Source organism: Herpailurus yagouaroundi, unplaced genomic scaffold (genome assembly GCF_014898765.1).
Source record: "Herpailurus yagouaroundi ecotype Mexico unplaced genomic scaffold, PumYag 29, whole genome shotgun sequence".
NCBI classification, from domain to species: Eukaryota; Metazoa; Chordata; class Mammalia; order Carnivora; family Felidae; genus Herpailurus; species Herpailurus yagouaroundi.
Window position 1 is genome coordinate 45,729,641 of NW_024412377.1, and position 18,897 is coordinate 45,748,537.

General features: G+C 42.9%; 1 protein-coding gene across 2 annotated transcripts in view; it reads left to right on the top strand.

Moving 5' to 3' along the window:
- GRIA1 (glutamate ionotropic receptor AMPA type subunit 1) overlaps positions 1-18,897 on the top strand; it is a 307,872-nt gene that overhangs the window by 208,731 nt on the left and 80,244 nt on the right. For both annotated transcript variants that reach the window (XM_040498315.1, XM_040498324.1), the window contains exons 9-11: positions 3,534-3,644; positions 4,356-4,562; positions 10,913-11,283. In XM_040498315.1, the coding sequence (XP_040354249.1) occupies positions 3,534-3,644; positions 4,356-4,562; positions 10,913-11,283 (689 nt within the window). The remainder of the gene's footprint in view (positions 1-3,533; positions 3,645-4,355; positions 4,563-10,912; positions 11,284-18,897) is intronic.

The following is an 18,897-nucleotide window of genomic DNA, read 5'->3' on the forward strand; positions in this document are numbered from 1 at the left end:
CCGTTCATGCTCTGTCTCTCTCTGTCCCAAAAATAAAAAAATAAAAAAATAAAAATAAAAAAATATAATAATAATACGTAATAATACACTGTATATTTTAGATTTTGCACATCAGAGAAGGCAACTTGCTCTGTACTGATGGTTTCATTAGAAGGAGCTAAACCTGTGCCTGATTGTGAAGAGGAAAGTAAAAGGGAAGAAAGGAAGGGAATGAGGGGAAGAAGGAAAAGAAAGAGAAAGGGAAAGGGAAAGCATCATCTGTGGGGGGAAAATGGCATTTGCCAGACCTGCTCCTGAGTTAGTATTGATTACACTAAATAACCTAACCTTTGAGGTCATGCCCTGGCTCCTATGCCCTGCCACGAATCTGCTATATAATCTCTATATTTATAAATTAGATCATTTTATTTCCCCAAGGCTCAGTTATCTCCTTTATAAAACAGAGAAAACAATCCCACACCTGTCTTGTGCTATTTGCTAAAGAGTTAAATGTTGTGAAAGTACTTTGGAAATCTTTTGAAAACTTGCATCATGATATACTACATTAGTGGCTTTAAACATTTTCAACCAGAGGGCTCCTTGTAAAAGTGAACGTTAAAGGGATCCCAATATGTGAAAGAGATAAAAAGCAGAACTGAGTGTTTTGAAGGAGAGATGGGGCACCCAGAGCTGTCTCCCATTTTCTGACCCCTCACCCACCTCCTAGGAAAGTGGCATGGAAAAGTCCCCACAGATGCTCCAGGGTTCCAGGGCCCTGGTCTAGCAAAGTGAGGGAGTCAAGACTGCATCCTGGTTTTGTGCCTGTTCCCTCATCCCTCTCTGTAAAAGAAAGGGGTTGGAAGAAGTGATTCTTCAAGCCTCTTCCACCTCTGACATTCTGGAAACCTAAGTTTCTGGTTCTTGTGTCATTTAGGGAGAAATGTCTCCTTCTGTGCTAAAAGTGCCTAACACAGGCAATATTGAGCACAGGCCTGCACCAAGGGTAGATTTTGACCCGATGCCCTGAGACACAAGCCTCTGGACTGTCTTAGCACCCAGTAGGGTCCACTGTCTCCTTGTTGGAAGCACATCTTCTCTTAACAAACATTTCCTGAGCTGCTTCTTATGGAAGAATGTGCCATGCTAAGTAAATCATTCTAGAAGGAATAGACCTCTGGCTTTGTCCATCAGGAACCCACAGAACTGTGGAGAGATGGCGACAGACATACAAACAGCCAGACCACAGGGCCAATGGGGACCTACCTGAGGCACTCAAGGGCCGGCTAGCAGCTTACTGGCCCTGCAGTCAACCTTCCTGGCTCAGATCCTGGCTCCATGACTTGACCGTGACCTTGGAAAAGTTGCCTCACTTCTCCACATCTCGGTTGCTTCACATTTAAAATGGGGGTGATAGGGGCGCCTGGGTGGCGCAGTCAGTTAAGCGTCCGACTTCAGCCAGGTCACGATCTCGCGGTCCATGAGTTCGAGCCCCGCATCGGGCTCTGGGCTGATGGCTCAGAGCCTGGAGCCTGTTTCCGATTCTGTGTCTCCCTCTCTCTCTCTGCCCTTCCCCCGTTCATTCTCTGTCTCTCTCTGTCCCAAAAATAAATAAAAGTTGAAAAAAAAAATTAAAATGGGGGTGATAATTAAGTACCCACTTCATAGATTTTTGTGAGGATGGAAGAAGTTAAAACATAAAAAAAAAAAAGAAAAAAAAACCACTTAGAAGAAAAGAGTGGCTGAAACCCAGTAAGCGCTCAATAAATGTTAACTAAAATGATTACATGTTATTGTGGAAGCCAAGTCCCCTCTTAGCAACAAATGCAAAGCCAATTTCCAGCTGCATCACCTTGGGCGGGTTACAGACACCTCTAATCCAAATGAAATGGCACAAAAACTTAGAAACACTTAGCATCTGACAATAGCAAGAACATAATCAGCATTGGCAATTATCATTGTTGTTGTTAACCGCAGTGAGATCACAGAGAGAATGGCTTTTTCCCAACGAGGAAACTGGAGAAGGCATCAAGGAGACAGTGCTGTTTGAGTTGACCCCTGGCACAGGCCTCAGCTGTGTGAGCCTGGTCTGAGTTCTGGCTGGTGGGAGGCCTGCTCTTTCCTCTGCAAATGCACATCCAGTTCTCTTTCCTTTCTCACCCTCCATCTACAGCCAAAAGAAGAACCACAGAACAAAACACAACTGTCTAAAGATATAGAGAGACAGGACAGAGGTGTGTGTTTGTGTGTGTATGTGTATTAGCCATGCCATTCTGCTCTTCCCAAACCTCCCATGACTTCCTGTTACCTTCAGGATAAAGTCTATATTGTTTAGCCTGGCATTCAAATCCAGGTGTCTCCTGGGGCGCCTGGGTGGTTCAGTGGTTTGAGCATCTGCCTCTTGATTTTGGCTCAGGTCATAATCTCGCAGTTCATGAGATTGAGCTCTACATCTGGCTCCACACTGACAGCATGGAGCTGCTTGGGAATCTCTCTCTCTCTCTCTCTCTCTCTCTCTCTCTCTCTCTCTCTCTTTCTCTCCTCTCCCAAAATTAAAAAAAAAAAAAAATCCATCTTCTACCACTTGCCCACTGCCCTCTTAGGCTAACCCTATCTTCCACCTAGAAGCCATTGAACTTACATATCTGGGAAGATTCCTACCTTTACATCTTGGCACATGTTCATGGTCTCTCCAACCTGAAAGGTTTGGGCTCAAACTGCCCATCCTTTATGACCTTGTTTGTTGCATGTGTCATGTCTTCCCAAGTAGACTGGGGAACTTCTCAGAGCAAGGACTACCTCTTAGACTTTTTGTATCTCTCTCAACCTCCCACACAATACTACCAGTGTTTTAGCTCAGAGCCTTGCACACGATAGGGATCCAATAAATATTAGCTGAAAGATCTTGGAAAATGAGCCAGTATAAATAACCCACTAATTTAAAAAAATAATAATGTTTTCAGCCAATAATTTTAGGCACTAATATATACTCAGTATTATAATATTTCATAATTGGAAATAAGAGAAATAAATGATAAAGCATAAAATAACAATCACCTAGGAAGTTAAATCTACATGGAAAAAATACAGGTAAATGTAAAAATAAAGCGAAAGGAATTTAATGTTTAAATCATATGATTCCAACTGCCATTCAGAATGAGCTCAGGAAGAGAAGGGTTAATAGAAATAAAGCAAAAGGGGTTTGAGCTTGTGAACAACTGCAAGGAATTTAGTTTCCACAGCCATGGCTTGCATTGTACAAAATATTCTAGCTGCATTAAGAGTTAAACCCGCCCCCTCTTCACAGGGGCAATTTCTAGGCTCAGCCCATCATGGTGAGGATGTTCAAGAGGGTGGGACTGTGAGGACCTGGATGGAGAGCAATTTACCTCTTGTTATTTTTATCTACCAATGCTTTAGAGCCTGGTGTGTCCAATATTGTATGATATGATGCCTAGATCCTTGCTTTTTTGTCTGGTGTTGGCTGGGTGGTCCACAGTAGGCCAGTCCTGAGGAGCCTGTCTCATCTCACGTCACCACTTTCCTCTCCTTAACAGATCGGTTACTGGAATGAAGATGATAAGTTTGTCCCTGCAGCCACCGATGCTCAAGCTGGGGGGGACAATTCAAGTGTCCAGAATAGAACATACATCGTTACTACAATCCTAGTGAGTACTCAGTCCTTCATCGAGGTTATCTAGATGTAAGCTAGACCAACACAAAGGTTTTCCCCAGGAGCATAAGCTGGTTGTTCTTCTTGCCAAAACCATGCTATAGGTAGAAAGAGGGAGTAGAAAAAGGAGTTTCCTAGAAATTAAAGATGCTGTTTTCACTCTGGTTCTGCTATGATTTCATTTTGTATACTGGGATAAGTCACTTACCCTCCTTTGAGCCATAGTTTACCCATATATAAGACATAATGGTGAGACTAAATTATGGTGGTTCTCAGACTGTACACTCATTCAGTAGAAGCCATTTTCTAAGAAAGTCTCCTAAAAGCCAGCACTTTAGCTACTTTATAACCACTGAACTGCTGTGATTTTCAGTGATTGCCTGTGAGAAAGCTGGAGACTGTTTAGGGCCTACTTTCCCAACATAGTGCCCTAGAGGCAACTCCAAAAAATACAAAAGCTCCTGGAACATAATTTAAAAGGGTGAGCTCCACATGTGAATTACGAAATATTCTTATTTTAAGAGTTTACTTTCTTAGCCCAAGAAGTTTTGTAATGGAGGGAGCAGAAATGCAGGAAGTAGGTTTAGGGACTTAGAGAGACCAAAGTTAACCAACGTTGTTGACATCTTCCCCTGCCATGCCAAAGTCCTCCTTACCTATGAGTGGACCCACAACCCACATTCTCTCTCCCCCATTTTTCTACCAGGAAGATCCGTATGTGATGCTCAAGAAGAATGCCAACCAGTTTGAGGGCAATGACCGCTATGAGGGCTACTGTGTAGAGCTGGCAGCAGAGATTGCCAAACATGTGGGCTACTCCTACCGTCTTGAGATTGTCAGCGATGGAAAATATGGAGCCCGTGACCCTGACACCAAGGCTTGGAATGGCATGGTGGGAGAGCTGGTCTATGGAGTAAGTTCTCCACAGGGTGGGGGATTGGAGGACAGGGAGAGAGTTTGACAGAAAATAATTTGGTGGTTGGCTGGCCCTGTCCACAGATGACTATTGGACCCCCTAACTTAGTATAGTTGCTGCCAAAAAGATGAGGTGTTCAAAATCCAATATCTTGAGACACTCTTTGTTCAAGGCTACTTACTGGTCCCAGCTTTCTCAGTTCAGTCTTGTGACTGCAGTTGATCATGATCTAACACAGGCAATACTGAGATTCAGGATGAGTTTTCCTGAGTCAGACCGCTGAGTTGCCACTCCCTTGCTCAAAATCATTTATGGCCCCTCCATATAAACTTCTTCCCTGGTGCCAGATACACCCTGGATTCAACCTAACTTTCTAGTCTCTCACCCCAATATTACCTTTCCGATAGCATCCACTTCAGCAAGACCACCCCTGAGTCACTCTGTTCTCTAGAGTGCTCCCTTCCATTAAGTACCCCCAAACTCCTGTCCCTTCTCCAAAAATCTATATCAAATATTGCTTTTTCCAAGGTGTCATTTCTTTCTCCCCATAACAGGTATTAACTCTCCTTTCTAAGTGCTCTTGCCTTCCCCAGCAGGATTTAGTTTCTGTTTCTGTTGTGGCTTACCTTGCCTTGTATAATAGTTTTCTGTGTAATAGGAGTAGGTCTCTCTGTCTTTATATCACTCACTGCACTTGAAATAACACCATGCACGATTGCTATAAAATCTTCAATAAGTTGAAGCATTTCTGAGAAGCCACTGAATGTCTGAATTGCTTTAAGTATTTAAGGAATCACTGAGAAGTAAAAGATCTGATCCCTGTCCCCAAGGATCTTAACATTTTATGGGGTAGAAAATACAATGAGAGAGAGTAGTAAAAGATAGTATGGTTCAAGGATCAGGCAAGAGGCTAACATGAGTTTGTCTAGCCATCAAAAAAGCTATGGAAACTGAAAATTGCCCATGTTCAAATAGAGAGAAAGGCAGCCCAGGAATTTCTAAAGTACAAACAATAGGATGGTGATGGAAATAAGAGAGGTGTAAGGAGAGTGTGAAAACATTGGTCATTGGGGTGCCTGGATGGCTCAGTCAGTTAAGCCTCTGACTCTTGATTTCAGCTCAGGTCATGATCTCATGGTTTGTAGACTCAAGCCCCGCATCAGGATCTGTGCTGACAGCATGGAGCCTACTTGGGATTCTCTCTCTCCCTCTCTGCCCCTCCCCTGTTCGTTCTCTCTCTTTCTCTGTCTCTCTCTCTGTCTCTGTCTCTCTCTCTCTCTGTCTCTAAATAAATAAATTAAAAAAGAAAAGAAAACAAAACAGTGGTCATTTGTGTAGAAGGCTTGGATTGAGCAGTCAGGGCTATGGTTGAGTATGAAGTGACAAGGAGAAGAGTGGATTGATTCAGTGGGTACTGGGAGATGATGAAGATACTTGAGTAGAGAAACAACAAATGTAATGTAAGAAGTCAGCCACTACTTGCAGGAAAGGGACCACCACAACTTTACTCACAGAAAAAGATTATAGGCAGGGTCTCTGAGCAGAAGCATATACTAAGTCACAGGTTTATGTTGAGTTCTGGCCAGGATGAAGCAACCGTTTAGGTTAAATTCCATTCTCCAATATCTAGGCAATAGGACTCATGATGGCCATGGGAGCCATACAAAGGGAACTCAAAAAAGAGATGAAATAAGGAAAATCTTCCAAAGGAAAGTGGCTTTCAAGATGACCTAATAAGATGGTTAATGAGTTGAGGAGTGGAATGTACTTCTACCCTTTCTCCTCCCTCTACTTCTCTCACTCTGGGAAGCTCCACTGATGACAGAGAGCTGGACGGTTAATGCTGCATCTGGAGGCTGGTTTCCATGGGAACCTCCGCTAGCATTCATCTTCGACCTCACCCCATGGACCACAGTTCCCTTAGCAAAAGGCCTGTGATCCTGGCAGAACAATGGTATGATCATCCTGAGGTCAAGCTTCCCAATAGCCAACAGTCAGTGGTGGGTCACTAGCTCATCAGTAAGAAACCAGAGTTACCTCTGATGCCCCAGGGCCAGCCCTTTCCCATCCATCCCCTCTCCTCCATCAGGCCTGTCCCTCTGTGCTCTATAAACTGTGTTCTCAAGACTCCATGATGGGCCCATGATGGGCCCAATTCAACATCCTCCCTTGAGTTTTGGTCTGGCTTTCTTTTTCTGTACCCCTGAGGAAGAACAGAGGAGTTTGAGGAACTATCTGTCAGCCACAAACAACCAGAAGGTCAGAAAAAAACTCATTTGGAGGCTCCCAAATTGATTCTTTCTGTGCCTTTTAAATAGTTAAGCCAATCAAGGTCTCTTTCATCTTCTTTTGCTCCCCCTTGTTCTTTTTTTTTATATGAAATTTATTGTCAAATTGGTTTCCATACAACACCCAGTGTTCATCACAACAGATGCCCTCCTCAATACCCATCACCCACCCCCCATCAACCCTCAGTTTGTTCTCAGTTTTTAAGAGTCTCTTATGTTGTTCCACCTTGTTCTTATCAAAACCTGTAGTAGTAGCATTTCCACAGGTAGTTTGTGCCCAGTGCCATGCTAAATATTTGACCCACATTATTTCATTTCCTCCTCCTAACAACCCCATAAGACAGATACAATTATTTTCCACATCTCATAGATAAGGACACTGAGGCCCAGTTGGGGGGGGGGGGGGGGCGGGTATGTAATTTGGCAAAGGACAGCTAGTAAAAGCAGAGTTGTGACATGCAGCCTGGCTTTTGAACTCCAAGCCATCTGAGCACTGGACTGTAAGGCTACTGTTTACTGGCAATGGGCATAGCAATAGTGTCTGCATTCTCAGATGCCACATGCTACAAATGAAGTTTCTGCTTCTTGCATGGATTTGGCTTTGTGCTTGATTCACAGGTGGCTTCCCTGCCTGTCCTTTGTCTTGGTGGAGCAGAACGAGAGTGAACTTTGACAGCAGGCACCTGCAAGTTATTGAACCGCTGTAAAACCGGGAAAGTGAATCCCGTATCCCTGGGCTGGGGTGGGGAGTTTACCTACACAGTGCCTGGCTCAGAGTAGCTCTCCAACCTTAATGGTTTTCTTCACATTTCGCCTTTACCTACAAACCTACAACATCAAAACTGTTTACTGTCTCCCCAGGATTGTTTCTAGACATCATCACATATTTTGTTTGGGGCTCGCCTAGGTCAGTGGTTCTCAAAGTGTGATGTCTGGACCAGTAGCATCAACATCATTGGGGAACTTATTAGAAATGCAAATTCTCGGGGCACCTGGGTGGCTCAGTCAATTAAGCATCTGACTTTGGCTCAGGTCACGATCTCATGGTTCATGGGTTCAAGCCCAGTGTCAGGCTCTGTGCTGACAGCTCAGAGCGTTGGAGCCTGCTTTAGATTCTGTGTTTCCCTCTCTGCCCTCCCCAGCTCATGCTATTGTCTCTGTCTCCCCCCCAAAATAAATAAATATTAAAAAAAAAAAAAAGAAATGCAAATTCTCAGGTATCACGCCGAGATCCAGAAACTCTACCACCTGCATTTTTAAAAGCCCTCTAGGTGATTCTGACGTATGCTTAATTTTGGAAGCTACTATCCTAATGTCAATTTAAGTAAATAATTTTGAGCATCTGTGGAATGCTTACACTTCACAGTATTCTCACATATTTGAATTCTTTTGATCCTCACAAAACCATCCTATCAAATAGGTAGGGCAAAAAATTATTACGCCTCCTTTTTTTTTTTTTTTTTTTTTTTTTTTTTTTTTTTTTTTTTGCGAGGGATTTGATATTCCAAAAGACAACAGTTTCACTTAAGGCCACATGGTCAGCAAGTCACCAGCAGAGCAGCCAGGTCTAACTTTCCCAGGTAAGCTCTGCCTTTGACCAATCCTGCAGAGTGCCACTAACAACCTCAGGTGCTGGAAATCACCTCTTAAGACCTCTCAGTCAATGTCAGACAAACCAAAACACTGCAGCTTTGCACAAATCACCTTCCCTCTCTGGACCTGAGTTTTTCTCTATAAAGTAAGGTCATTGAATGTAGCATCTCCCACTGTGTATGTCTCCTACACATATGGGTCTCTTTTGATGCTCAGGGATCCACGGCCAGATAATTTTAGAAGTATTACATCTACTTACCTCTCTTGGAAATTCTCAGTGCATAGTGATCTTCTAAAGGTTCTGAGGAGTCTCGCCCCACCTGTTTAAGTTCACATTTCCTAGATTCGTGTTTCCTAATTTTCACACTGTTTTTATGTTACACTTATTAACATCCTTCCAGAAATAATGTTCTATGAAACAAATCTTGGAACTGCTGAATGAACTAAGCATTATGATGATGTGCTTCTGTGATTTTTCCAGTCCACAGTCCCTTTCATTAACTCACATCAGGAGGCATCAAACGAACCCATTCAATTCCTGTTACCACCTTCAAAGCTGGTCTTCATTCACCTCCCTTTTGGGTAACATGTAGTAGTCCCTCTAGGTCATTTCCATTACTTTTCTCCTCCATTCCTCTTCTATCTATATTAGGGTACAGACAAAAGAGTAGGTATCTTCTCCCTTGCACTTGCTTGTAAGTATTTGCAAAATAATAATAATAATAATAATAATAATAATAAAAGATTTATGCAGTGACTATTAGAAAAAAAAAAGCAGAATTACTATCAAATTCACATTGCTTTATGGAAAGTTTCTTTCCCTGGGTGAGATCTTAAGTCATTCTGAAGCCAGGGTTTTTATTCCACTTGAAGCACCTTCTCAAAAACCCCAGCCAATGACAGTAATCAGCCGAAATCTTCTCTATGCAACACCAGTCAGCAGCTAAGTGGGGCACTCATCTGCACACATCTGTCACCAGTTTCACATCTGGACTGTTGTGAATCATGAGAGAAAGCCATCCACCTGGAACAGACTTGCACAGATGTGTCTCTCATTTCAAAAATGAGTTTTGTGGCACCTGTCCATGGAACCTTCTTGGGTTTCCAGGATCTCTTGATCTCAAGCCAACAGAGCAGTGGATTTTTATTTGTGTAGATGCCAGTACTTCTGCCATTAGGGAGAGGGAGGAAAGACCGAAGAGCAAGGATGGTGATTCCACATGCTAGATGCTCAAAGATGAGCATTTCTTGCAACCTTTTTTATGTTTGTCTACATGGATCTGAATTTTAAAAATTGAATTGTTTGTATGTTTCTTAGGCGTCTTTACGAAAAATACTTGTGATGCTTCTTTTCCTCCTCTCTTTAAGGCCTTCACTCACATAATTCCCTCCTTCTGAAATGTGTACTGTGCCAGAGCAACAAGATCCTACCCCTCTTCAATGCCAAATTTATGTGTCACCTCTTTTATGATGTAGCCCCCGATCTCCTCAGCCAGAATTAATGCCTCTCTTGTCTCCTGTATCATTGTGTATCTCTTGGCTAGTACACCCAGCCTACCTGGTAGACTGAAAAATTGCAGGGGAGAGGAGGGGTGAGAGGAGGGAAAGGTGGATATGTATACCGACCTCTCTTACTAGTTTGTAATACCCTGAGTGTAGGGACTGTAGCTTACCCTCAGCTTCCAGCCTAGGGCTTGAACATAAAGAAGTGCCCAGTAAGAGTTTATTGAGTTAAATTTGCCTTTACCACACTATTAGCTAGGGATATCTTGGCTGCAGGTAAAAGAAACCCAATCCAAACTGGCTTAGGCAAACAGAAGGGCTGGCTCATGTTCCTGGGAACAAATAGAATATATTAACCCATCTTCCTTGGAGTCTGGGGTAAGCCCTGAATTTAGCATGGCCCAAATGACATTCTGGATCAGTTTCTAAATCTCTCACTCTGACTCTCGGGGCTAATGCTCATTAAACGGACTTGAGTCCTATACCATTTTTGAATGAATCATTCTGACCAGGGAAATGAAGCATACCGATGGCCAAACCTGGGTCATGCACTTCACTATGTAACCAGGGTGATTAGCTGATTTGAACTAGAAGGACTGAGAGTGGACAGGAGTGGTTCTTCTTGTGGAGGAAGGAGGCATGGCTGCTGGGAAGGCAGAAGCCACAGATATCACAACATCCCCCTTCTAGTAAGGTGAGGAAGATGCCCTAACAGTTAGAACTGTCAAACACTGGGATAATCTCTCCTATAAGATAGTGAGCTGATCATTCATTTGTCAGAAATATAGACAGTAGGAGGAATTAGACTTCTGAGTTTCTTTTCAACTCGCACATCCTTTAAAATGCAAAAGAATATTCAGTGGAGAAAGAAACAAGAGAACAGAGAGCTGCTGAGCTCAACTGCATTTTTTCTTCTTCTTCTTCTTCTTCTTCCTTTTTTTTTTTTTTTTTTTTTTTTTGCAGAGAGCCGATGTGGCCGTGGCTCCTTTAACTATCACCTTGGTCCGGGAAGAGGTGATAGATTTCTCCAAGCCATTTATGAGTTTGGGGATCTCCATCATGATAAAAAAGCCGCAGAAGTCCAAGCCGGGGGTCTTCTCCTTCCTCGATCCTTTGGCTTATGAAATTTGGATGTGCATTGTCTTTGCCTACATTGGAGTGAGTGTCGTCCTTTTCCTGGTCAGCCGCTTCAGCCCCTATGAATGGCACAGTGAAGAGTTTGAGGAAGGGCGGGACCAGACAACCAGTGACCAATCCAATGAGTTTGGGATATTCAACAGTTTGTGGTTCTCCCTGGGAGCATTCATGCAACAAGGATGTGACATTTCTCCCAGGTCAGTCAGCTCTTCTCAACCCCTTTGCTCAATGCTTATTTTTCTTGGAAAACAAAGCAAATATTGGAAAGTTAAGAGATAGGAATTATTTCTAGACTTCACTGTATTCAGCTTTTCAGCTATGCTTTACAGCCAACTGTCCAGTGCATGCTGTCCATCGGCTGGATGCATCCTGTGTCTGAGCCAGCTCTGTCTGCTATCTGGTTGATGTGCTCCATCAAGATTAATAGGGATAATCACAAGTCTGATGTTCTGTAGCTGCAAGGAACAGAGAAGGGATGGAGGAGAGTATGGTACAGCTAACACTTAGTAAGCACCTACTATATGCTAAGCAAGGGTTTGAGTCCCATACATCCATTATCTCACTGATTCCTCACAGAAGCATAAGGTGGGACTCTTGTTATATCTTCTTTCATAAATGAGGAACCACACAAATGTTGAATATCTTGCCAAGGTTACAGAGCTTGTAGCTAGGTGAGTTGAGATTCAGACCACCATCCTATGCGACTTTCTAAATGATGGGAGGAGAGCACTGAACTATGAGTCGGTTCTAGTACCGGCTATAGCATGCTAGGTATGGCCCTGAGTAGGTCACCTGACCTAGCAGACCTAGGTTTCTTCATTTTTAAGAGAAAAGGGTTCTCTTTTTCTTAGTTCTGAACAGACCTTGGAAATAATCTAGTTCTAATGGTGATGTAAATTTGTTTCTTGTAGTTCGAACATGGGATTTCTCAGAGGTGCCTCAGATAGTGCATTGAGAGTGCTAGGGTGCCCAAATCAGTGAGGCCGCAGCCTCCACATGGAACCACAGTAGGTCCACTTTGTCTGTTTTATACATTAGACTGCAAATATTATTGTTTTTTCAAAAAAATGATTCCTAAGCCAAGAAAGAAAAAAAGGAGGAAGGATGGAAAGGCGGCGGGGGCATAAAAGAAACTTGAAAACTCCCAATCTAGCCCAGTCCTCACATTTATTGATCTCCTGTCTTTGTGTATGATGTTCTTTCAACTACATTCTGGAATGTTCATGTGACAGATCCCCTCCAGTTTATCTGATATACAAGCACTGACTGTATTTCCCTTTCCTTTTACAGTTGTTCAGTGTCTATGAACTCCTTTTCCATTAGGCAGTCCCTTGTAGACTACCAAGTTTCTAAAGCATGTGGGGAGGCATGACTTAGAACTTGGCTGTCATAAATAGATTTGCACACATTGTCACCTTCTGGGGGCAAGTTACATAAATATTAAGGCCTTATAGGCAAGTGCTGGAGGCATCTTAGCCACCTATCTGTTTTGCATTTGAGTGTCAATGAGAACCAATATTCCTGAGTAGCAAAGGAATAAAATCTTCCTAAGGATCTTCCCTCAGGACTCATTTTGGCTGCTGTATAATTTAGGTAGTCTCATTGTTCACCATTATAATCTTGTTTTTCTTTAAATAAGACAGTTGGGGGGTGGGGTGCGTGGGAGAAGAGGTGTGAGACTGGATGCTTGGCCAATACTGGCAAACACATGGTGAAGAGTAGACAGAACCAAGTAGGGGAAGGACTTGCTTAAAAATAAATCAGGCCAGTAGATAAACAGTGGGAAGAAATGACTCTTAGCTAGTCAGTATAACATAGGGCCATCACAATATGCATATGCCCAAAAAGACCCATGGGCTTGTTTTTCTCCATTATTTCCTTCATCAGTGGGCATCTCATCTTCTAATGGCACCCAAGTGGTCTGACCTCAGGATACGTTTTCAGAGCCTCCACCCATTCTCCGATTGTCTCAAATTGGTGGCCCACAAAAGCTAAGTCCTCTGGGAGGCATGTTTGTGTTTGATCCGCACAGAATTTGGTAATGGTTGTGCAAAGCTGAGTGGCAGCCACCCCCTTAGCTGATCCTTGCACACTCCACCGCACTGCAGCCCCCAGGTAACCACCTTCATTCCTTTGTTACTCAGCTGGCCCCTGGGAGAGTATTTGAGTTTGTGACCTCGGGCTGCAAAAGGATTTTCAAACATTGTCTCCAGGTCTTCTAAGGGTTCCACTAGAGTATCTTAGGAACCGACACTGAGGTGAAAAGGAGACTATGAAGGACCCATCCCAGCCTCCTTCCTCCCAATCTTTGATAGAACACCTCCACTCTATGCCTGTTTCCCCCCCCCCCACTGGTAAAATGGAACCGTTACCACCTTAAGTATTGTTATGAGGTTTAAAATAGATTGATATATGTAGGACCCATAATATAATATCCAGGAAGCACTATAAGACAAGGGCCATTTTTTATTATTTTACTGATTTTATATATTGGGCTTCTACTAAACTTCTGTGGAAGAAAGTGTGCTCACACTGATGTGAAAGCCACTGGACTTCTCCCTTCTTGCGAAGTCCAGGGACAAAGCAGAAACAGCCAGTGGTTGATCCCAGAGACCAGCAACACCAGGATTCCTGAGACTTCTTCTCACAGGAACTGGGAGGAAGGATTTGTCATTTTGGATTAAAGAGTCTTACAGACAAAAGAGTAAACATTCCAGAATAAGAAGTAATATCTACTTGAGGTGACTTTTCCTTATCAGGCCCACCCTGGCCATTCCCAGAGCTTAGAGGCCTGTAGAAACCCTGAGAGTCAGAGTATACACTACAGTGTGTCCTGGAAATACACGCTAAAAAGACAAGGCATGTACTTCATCTCACTTGGGCCATACAAAAAAGACAAGGACACTTAGACAGTGAGTGATCAGAGCCAGAGACCAAGCAAGCAGCTGCAAACATCAACAGAAGCTTTTATTGTTGCTGTCTATGTATTCCCTGATGAAGTCATATGTGTCATGAGCCTCTGACATGCAAAGTACTGTGTCAGAGACACTCCGGGTGCTGTGGTGGGAAGAACTTTAAGGGGCTTGTTTGCATCAAACATCCTTTCAAACGAGCTTCAATTAGTTACTCTTGCTGTTTACTTAAAGAAAATATCGTAAATCCTCACTAATTTAGAATTTGGAAAACCAAGTGCCATCTGAATTACATGTATGTACATTCATACACAAGTAGCTTTATCTCTTTTAATCTCTTCAAAGTTCATGTTAATGTCTGTCACCCAAAAGCCAACAAAATGTAGCTAAATGTGGTTTCCTGCAATTAACACAATAATCTGACCACAGCAATATGAACAGATAGTTATCTTTCTTACATTATTAGAAAAGCAGAACTAGTCAGTGGTTCATGGTTCAGTGAAATCAGGATCTACTGTTTTGTGACTGTCTTGACATTTTCTCATATTCACAAGATGGCTACACCAAGATATTGCGTCCATGTTCAAACAACAAGAAAGGGAAGGAGTGTTGCCATTTCTGTCTCTTTGGATCAGAAAAACAAAAGCTTAATGGAATACTCCCTACCCCAGCAGCTGATATCTGCTTCTGTCTTATTAGTGAGAACAGTGGCCCTTCCTTCCTAGTGGCAAGCAAGGCCAGTAGAGCAAGAATTCAGGTATTCTAGCCTCTAGAGGGGAACATATGGGGATAGATGTTGGGGTGGGTCACCAGCAGCACTGGCCACAGTGCCTGAAGTCAATGTTTTTTTGCACTTATATCATGAATAAATCATCTGTAATTAACACATTCAATGACATATGCCAGTAAATCCTCTTGAAATTCTTTAAAGACTTTTCCCACCTCCCTTTAACATATTTATATGTGAAATTGGTTTTGTGCAAGCCATTTTAATATTCAGAGTTACAATTCAGTTTAGCTGTGATCACACATTACAATTTTTTTCATTAGGCCGATGGTGAGATTAAAATGCTATCCATGAATTGACTTCATAGGCCTGCTTCTTGTGTCCAACGACCTATTTTTAAGAGATCTTTAGATTCATTTTCCCATGGAGAGGAACATTTTGAGAAGAGATATATTAAAGGAGGGACAAAACTGTCAAAACAGCAAAATTTATCTTTAGTTCCCTCAATCTTCTTTTCTGTACCCTTTTCCCCCTATTTGTGACCAGTGTCATTCATTTATTGGCCATGCATGGCATGCTGCAGTGGGCTGAGGATATGACAATATATATCAATGAGCAGCATGGGGGCTGGAGTGTTTGCTTCAAGGATCTGGCAAGAATAGTGCTGTAAGACAGACATTAAACAGGCAATTGTGAATGTATAAATTGTGATGTGCTATGAATAAAATGACTCTGCTATAGCAATAGATAATAAGGGAAGTAGAATTACAGGGGACTTACTTAAGGAGTTCTGAGAAAGTTTCTCTGAGGAGTTGATAGGTGAAAAAGAGGTAGGCTTACATAGAACTGAGAAACATACTAGCCATGTGCAAGGGTCTGAGATGGAAAAGAGCTTAATGCTTTCAAAGATGGAAAGAGTACCCAGTGAATGAGAACAGTGGTTTGAGATAACATTAGAGAAGTAGGCAGAGTCCAGATTATGCAGGACCCTGGACTGTAGTATAGTTTTGGAGTTTTACTTTCAATACATTGAGAAGACATTGGAGAGTTTTAAGCAAGGCAAGGATTGATTTACATGCTAAAATACCACTCCAGGGAGCTATGAGGAAAATGAATTGGGCAGAGAATAGTCAAGAGAATAGTCAAGAAGCAGAGAAACCAAGCAAGAGGATCTTATGGCTGTCCAGAGGAAATTACAGTGATGGAAATTATGATGGTCAAGGAGATGGATTTGTGGGATACTTTGAAACTCGAACTGACAGCACTTGCTGATGGACTGGATATATAAGAGTGAGGAAAGGGAAGAGTCCAAGGTGGACCCAAGAGGTAGGGAGCATTTGGAAAACATGGAACCACAGTTCCAAAGACCTTTAGCTTTGGGCAGGATCATTAGGATGATCTGGTTTATCCATCTCATGTTATGCACAAGGAAACTGAGGCCTAAGAGGTGAAAGGGATTTCCTCTGAGGTGACCAAGACAATCCCTTGGGCCTGTTGATGCCCAATCCAGTGCTGCTTACCAGGCAGTCTCAACCCAAGGTTCTATTTATTGCCTGCAAGTGAGCTAAGAAGGAGCCTCTTTGGCTCTTTATTCCCACAGCCCCAACTTACTTATTGGCTTGTCCATGGAGTCAGTACTTTTCTGGGTTCATATGACCTTAGTAAGCAGAACAAGAATAGAAGAAAATGGGAAATTATGACTGCGGCTTTCAAAACTCTTTTATTCCTGATCTTAAAATGTATCAGAATGTATGATAATTATCTCCACCTAGTGAAGATAATTAGTCTCAGTGAGAAGTCTCAAGTGGAAGAGTGATGACACTTTGGAGATCTCCATGAACCTTATACCACACACACCTCCACCCCAGCTAATCTACTTGTCGGGCCAAGCAACTGATTCACCATGGGAACAGGATAACCAATGAGCAGATCCCAAACTAATAACCAACGACAGTCTGACCTTTGCATTCATACAAAGTTCCATAGCAACCAATATGCCATGACACTGAGAAGTGATGAGAAATGTACCCCATGCACCTCCTGTTTCCCCACCTCCCCTCCCAGAGGCAGTCATGCAAATCTCCTTCTCTTGCTCATCTTGTGTCATTTAAGTGTTGCAGGAGGAAGGAAGGGATGCTGAGAGTAGAAACGCGGTGAAGTTGATGGAAGCCACCTGAAATTATAGAATATTTCGCTTTTAGAAAACATAAGCCTCTTGTAGGACACAGATTCATTGCTGCAAGGAAGAATATCACAAGGGCGTGTAGACAGTTATGATGCAAGAAATGTGTGACAGATGCTTTGTGCCTTGGGACTAGGCTTGGGGGTTTCTGCTGGGACCACCTGCATCAGAATCACCTGTCCCTCTCCATTGACCCAGGTGAGGGGATTCTGCAAATGTAGCAGGTGTGATATGCGCAGGGACTGTCTGGGGGTGGCCCTATCCCTGGGGAACTTCAGCTCAGTGCCTCCTTCCCTTTCAACTTTAATCCTCTGCTACCTGGTGGCTAGACCCAGAGCCAGGCTCCAGTGCCCCGCAGTTTCACAGACCATTGAGAAACACAAGAGTAGAACTTTCAGAAGCTCCAAAAGCCACATGGAAGTATTAAAATGAATGCAGTGACAGGAGGATAAAGGCTTCACTGGATACACAAATGAAAAGCATCATTTTCTGCATCTCGGCCAGCAATTGTGGCCATCAGTAAGAGGGAAGTCAAATTATGCTCTCTCTCTCTCTCTCTCGTGCTCTGAAAGTCCAAGGTTTGAACAGTTTAACTGAAGGGAGATTAATTTTTTTTCTTCCAAAATCACAATATGCAAATTCTCAGAAAGTGTTTCACTAAGCTGAAATAGATGGTTAGGGCCATTTATTCACTCATGAAATGTTTATTTAGCACCTATTATGCAACAGATTTGGTTCAAAGTGCGATAGGAGATATCACTGAATAAAGCAGACAAAACTCCCTGCCCTCCTAAGAGCTTACTGTTTAGTGGGAGGAGGCAAGCAATAAACAAAACACCTGTAAAATGTCATCAACACCCCCATCCCCATTTGATAGGTGAAGATTCTGGTATACAAGGAGGGGAAGGACTTAGGCAAGGTTGCATAAATTGTGAGTGTAAGCTCAGAAACACAAGAATGGAGGCCATCTGTGGACTGTGGTGAACTGGGACATGCATAAGTCAGCTGGAGAAGGCCATTCCCACTCAGTTCTAGACAGTCACTGCCCTGGGAACACCGTACAAATGAAACAAAACATGCCAAGATCCAGCTTGTAGGCCACCAGTTGGAGACCCCTGGAAGAATGGCAAGGAGTATAATGTACCACTGTGTTTTTAATGAATTTAGACACACTTGAAATATTACATTTATGTACTTTTTAAAGGAATTTTCCCTATTCCTCCTCCATTTTTGGTTCCAATTATAAAATGTGATTGCTATGTTTTTCTCACCTTTCACATGCCTTAGAAAATCCAGGCCATGGATGGGGGCTGCACTAGAAGAGAGATGGTCCCTATGTCTTGTTAACTAAAAAGGCCTGCCCATGACAATATCTTCCTATGTTCCACATTTTCCTAGAGAAAACTTCATGTTTCCTTTTAAACTTTCTCTGCACATGCAGCATCCAGGACCAGAAGACCCAACTGTTCATTGGAAAGAAGTACGAATTCTACATAGGGAAAAGTAAAAGCATTATGAATTGAAATGATGGGGAATGTATGCTCGTACTCCTATGAGGAGTCTGGCGGTTTTGAATGTGAGTTAGGTACACCATCCATCTGTGGCAAATGAATACTTTTGCCCTAGCTATGTTCAAGGAAGATAGTAGGTGAATTAAGCCCAAGGTACCAAGCAGAAGGTAAATGGTGTCAAGCAGACTAACAGAAATGGCACACCTAGGTGACAACAGTCCTGGTGTGTCTCCAGTGGCTTAGGAGGGCCTTAAAATAAGGAAGCACAGTACTTGCTGGAGGCAGAATGCAGCTGTTGTCACAAGGGGCAGGCCCACAGGACTGGAGGAGGGGGTAAAGGAGCTTAGTAGGAAGCGCAGTCTCAGCCTGCTGTTAGCCCACCGGGGGAGTCACCGCCTCTGTCTGTCTCACTTTTCCTTCTTCAAAATGGAAACAAGATGGTCCCTAGTATGTCCCCAGCCTCCCATCTAAGGTGTGTC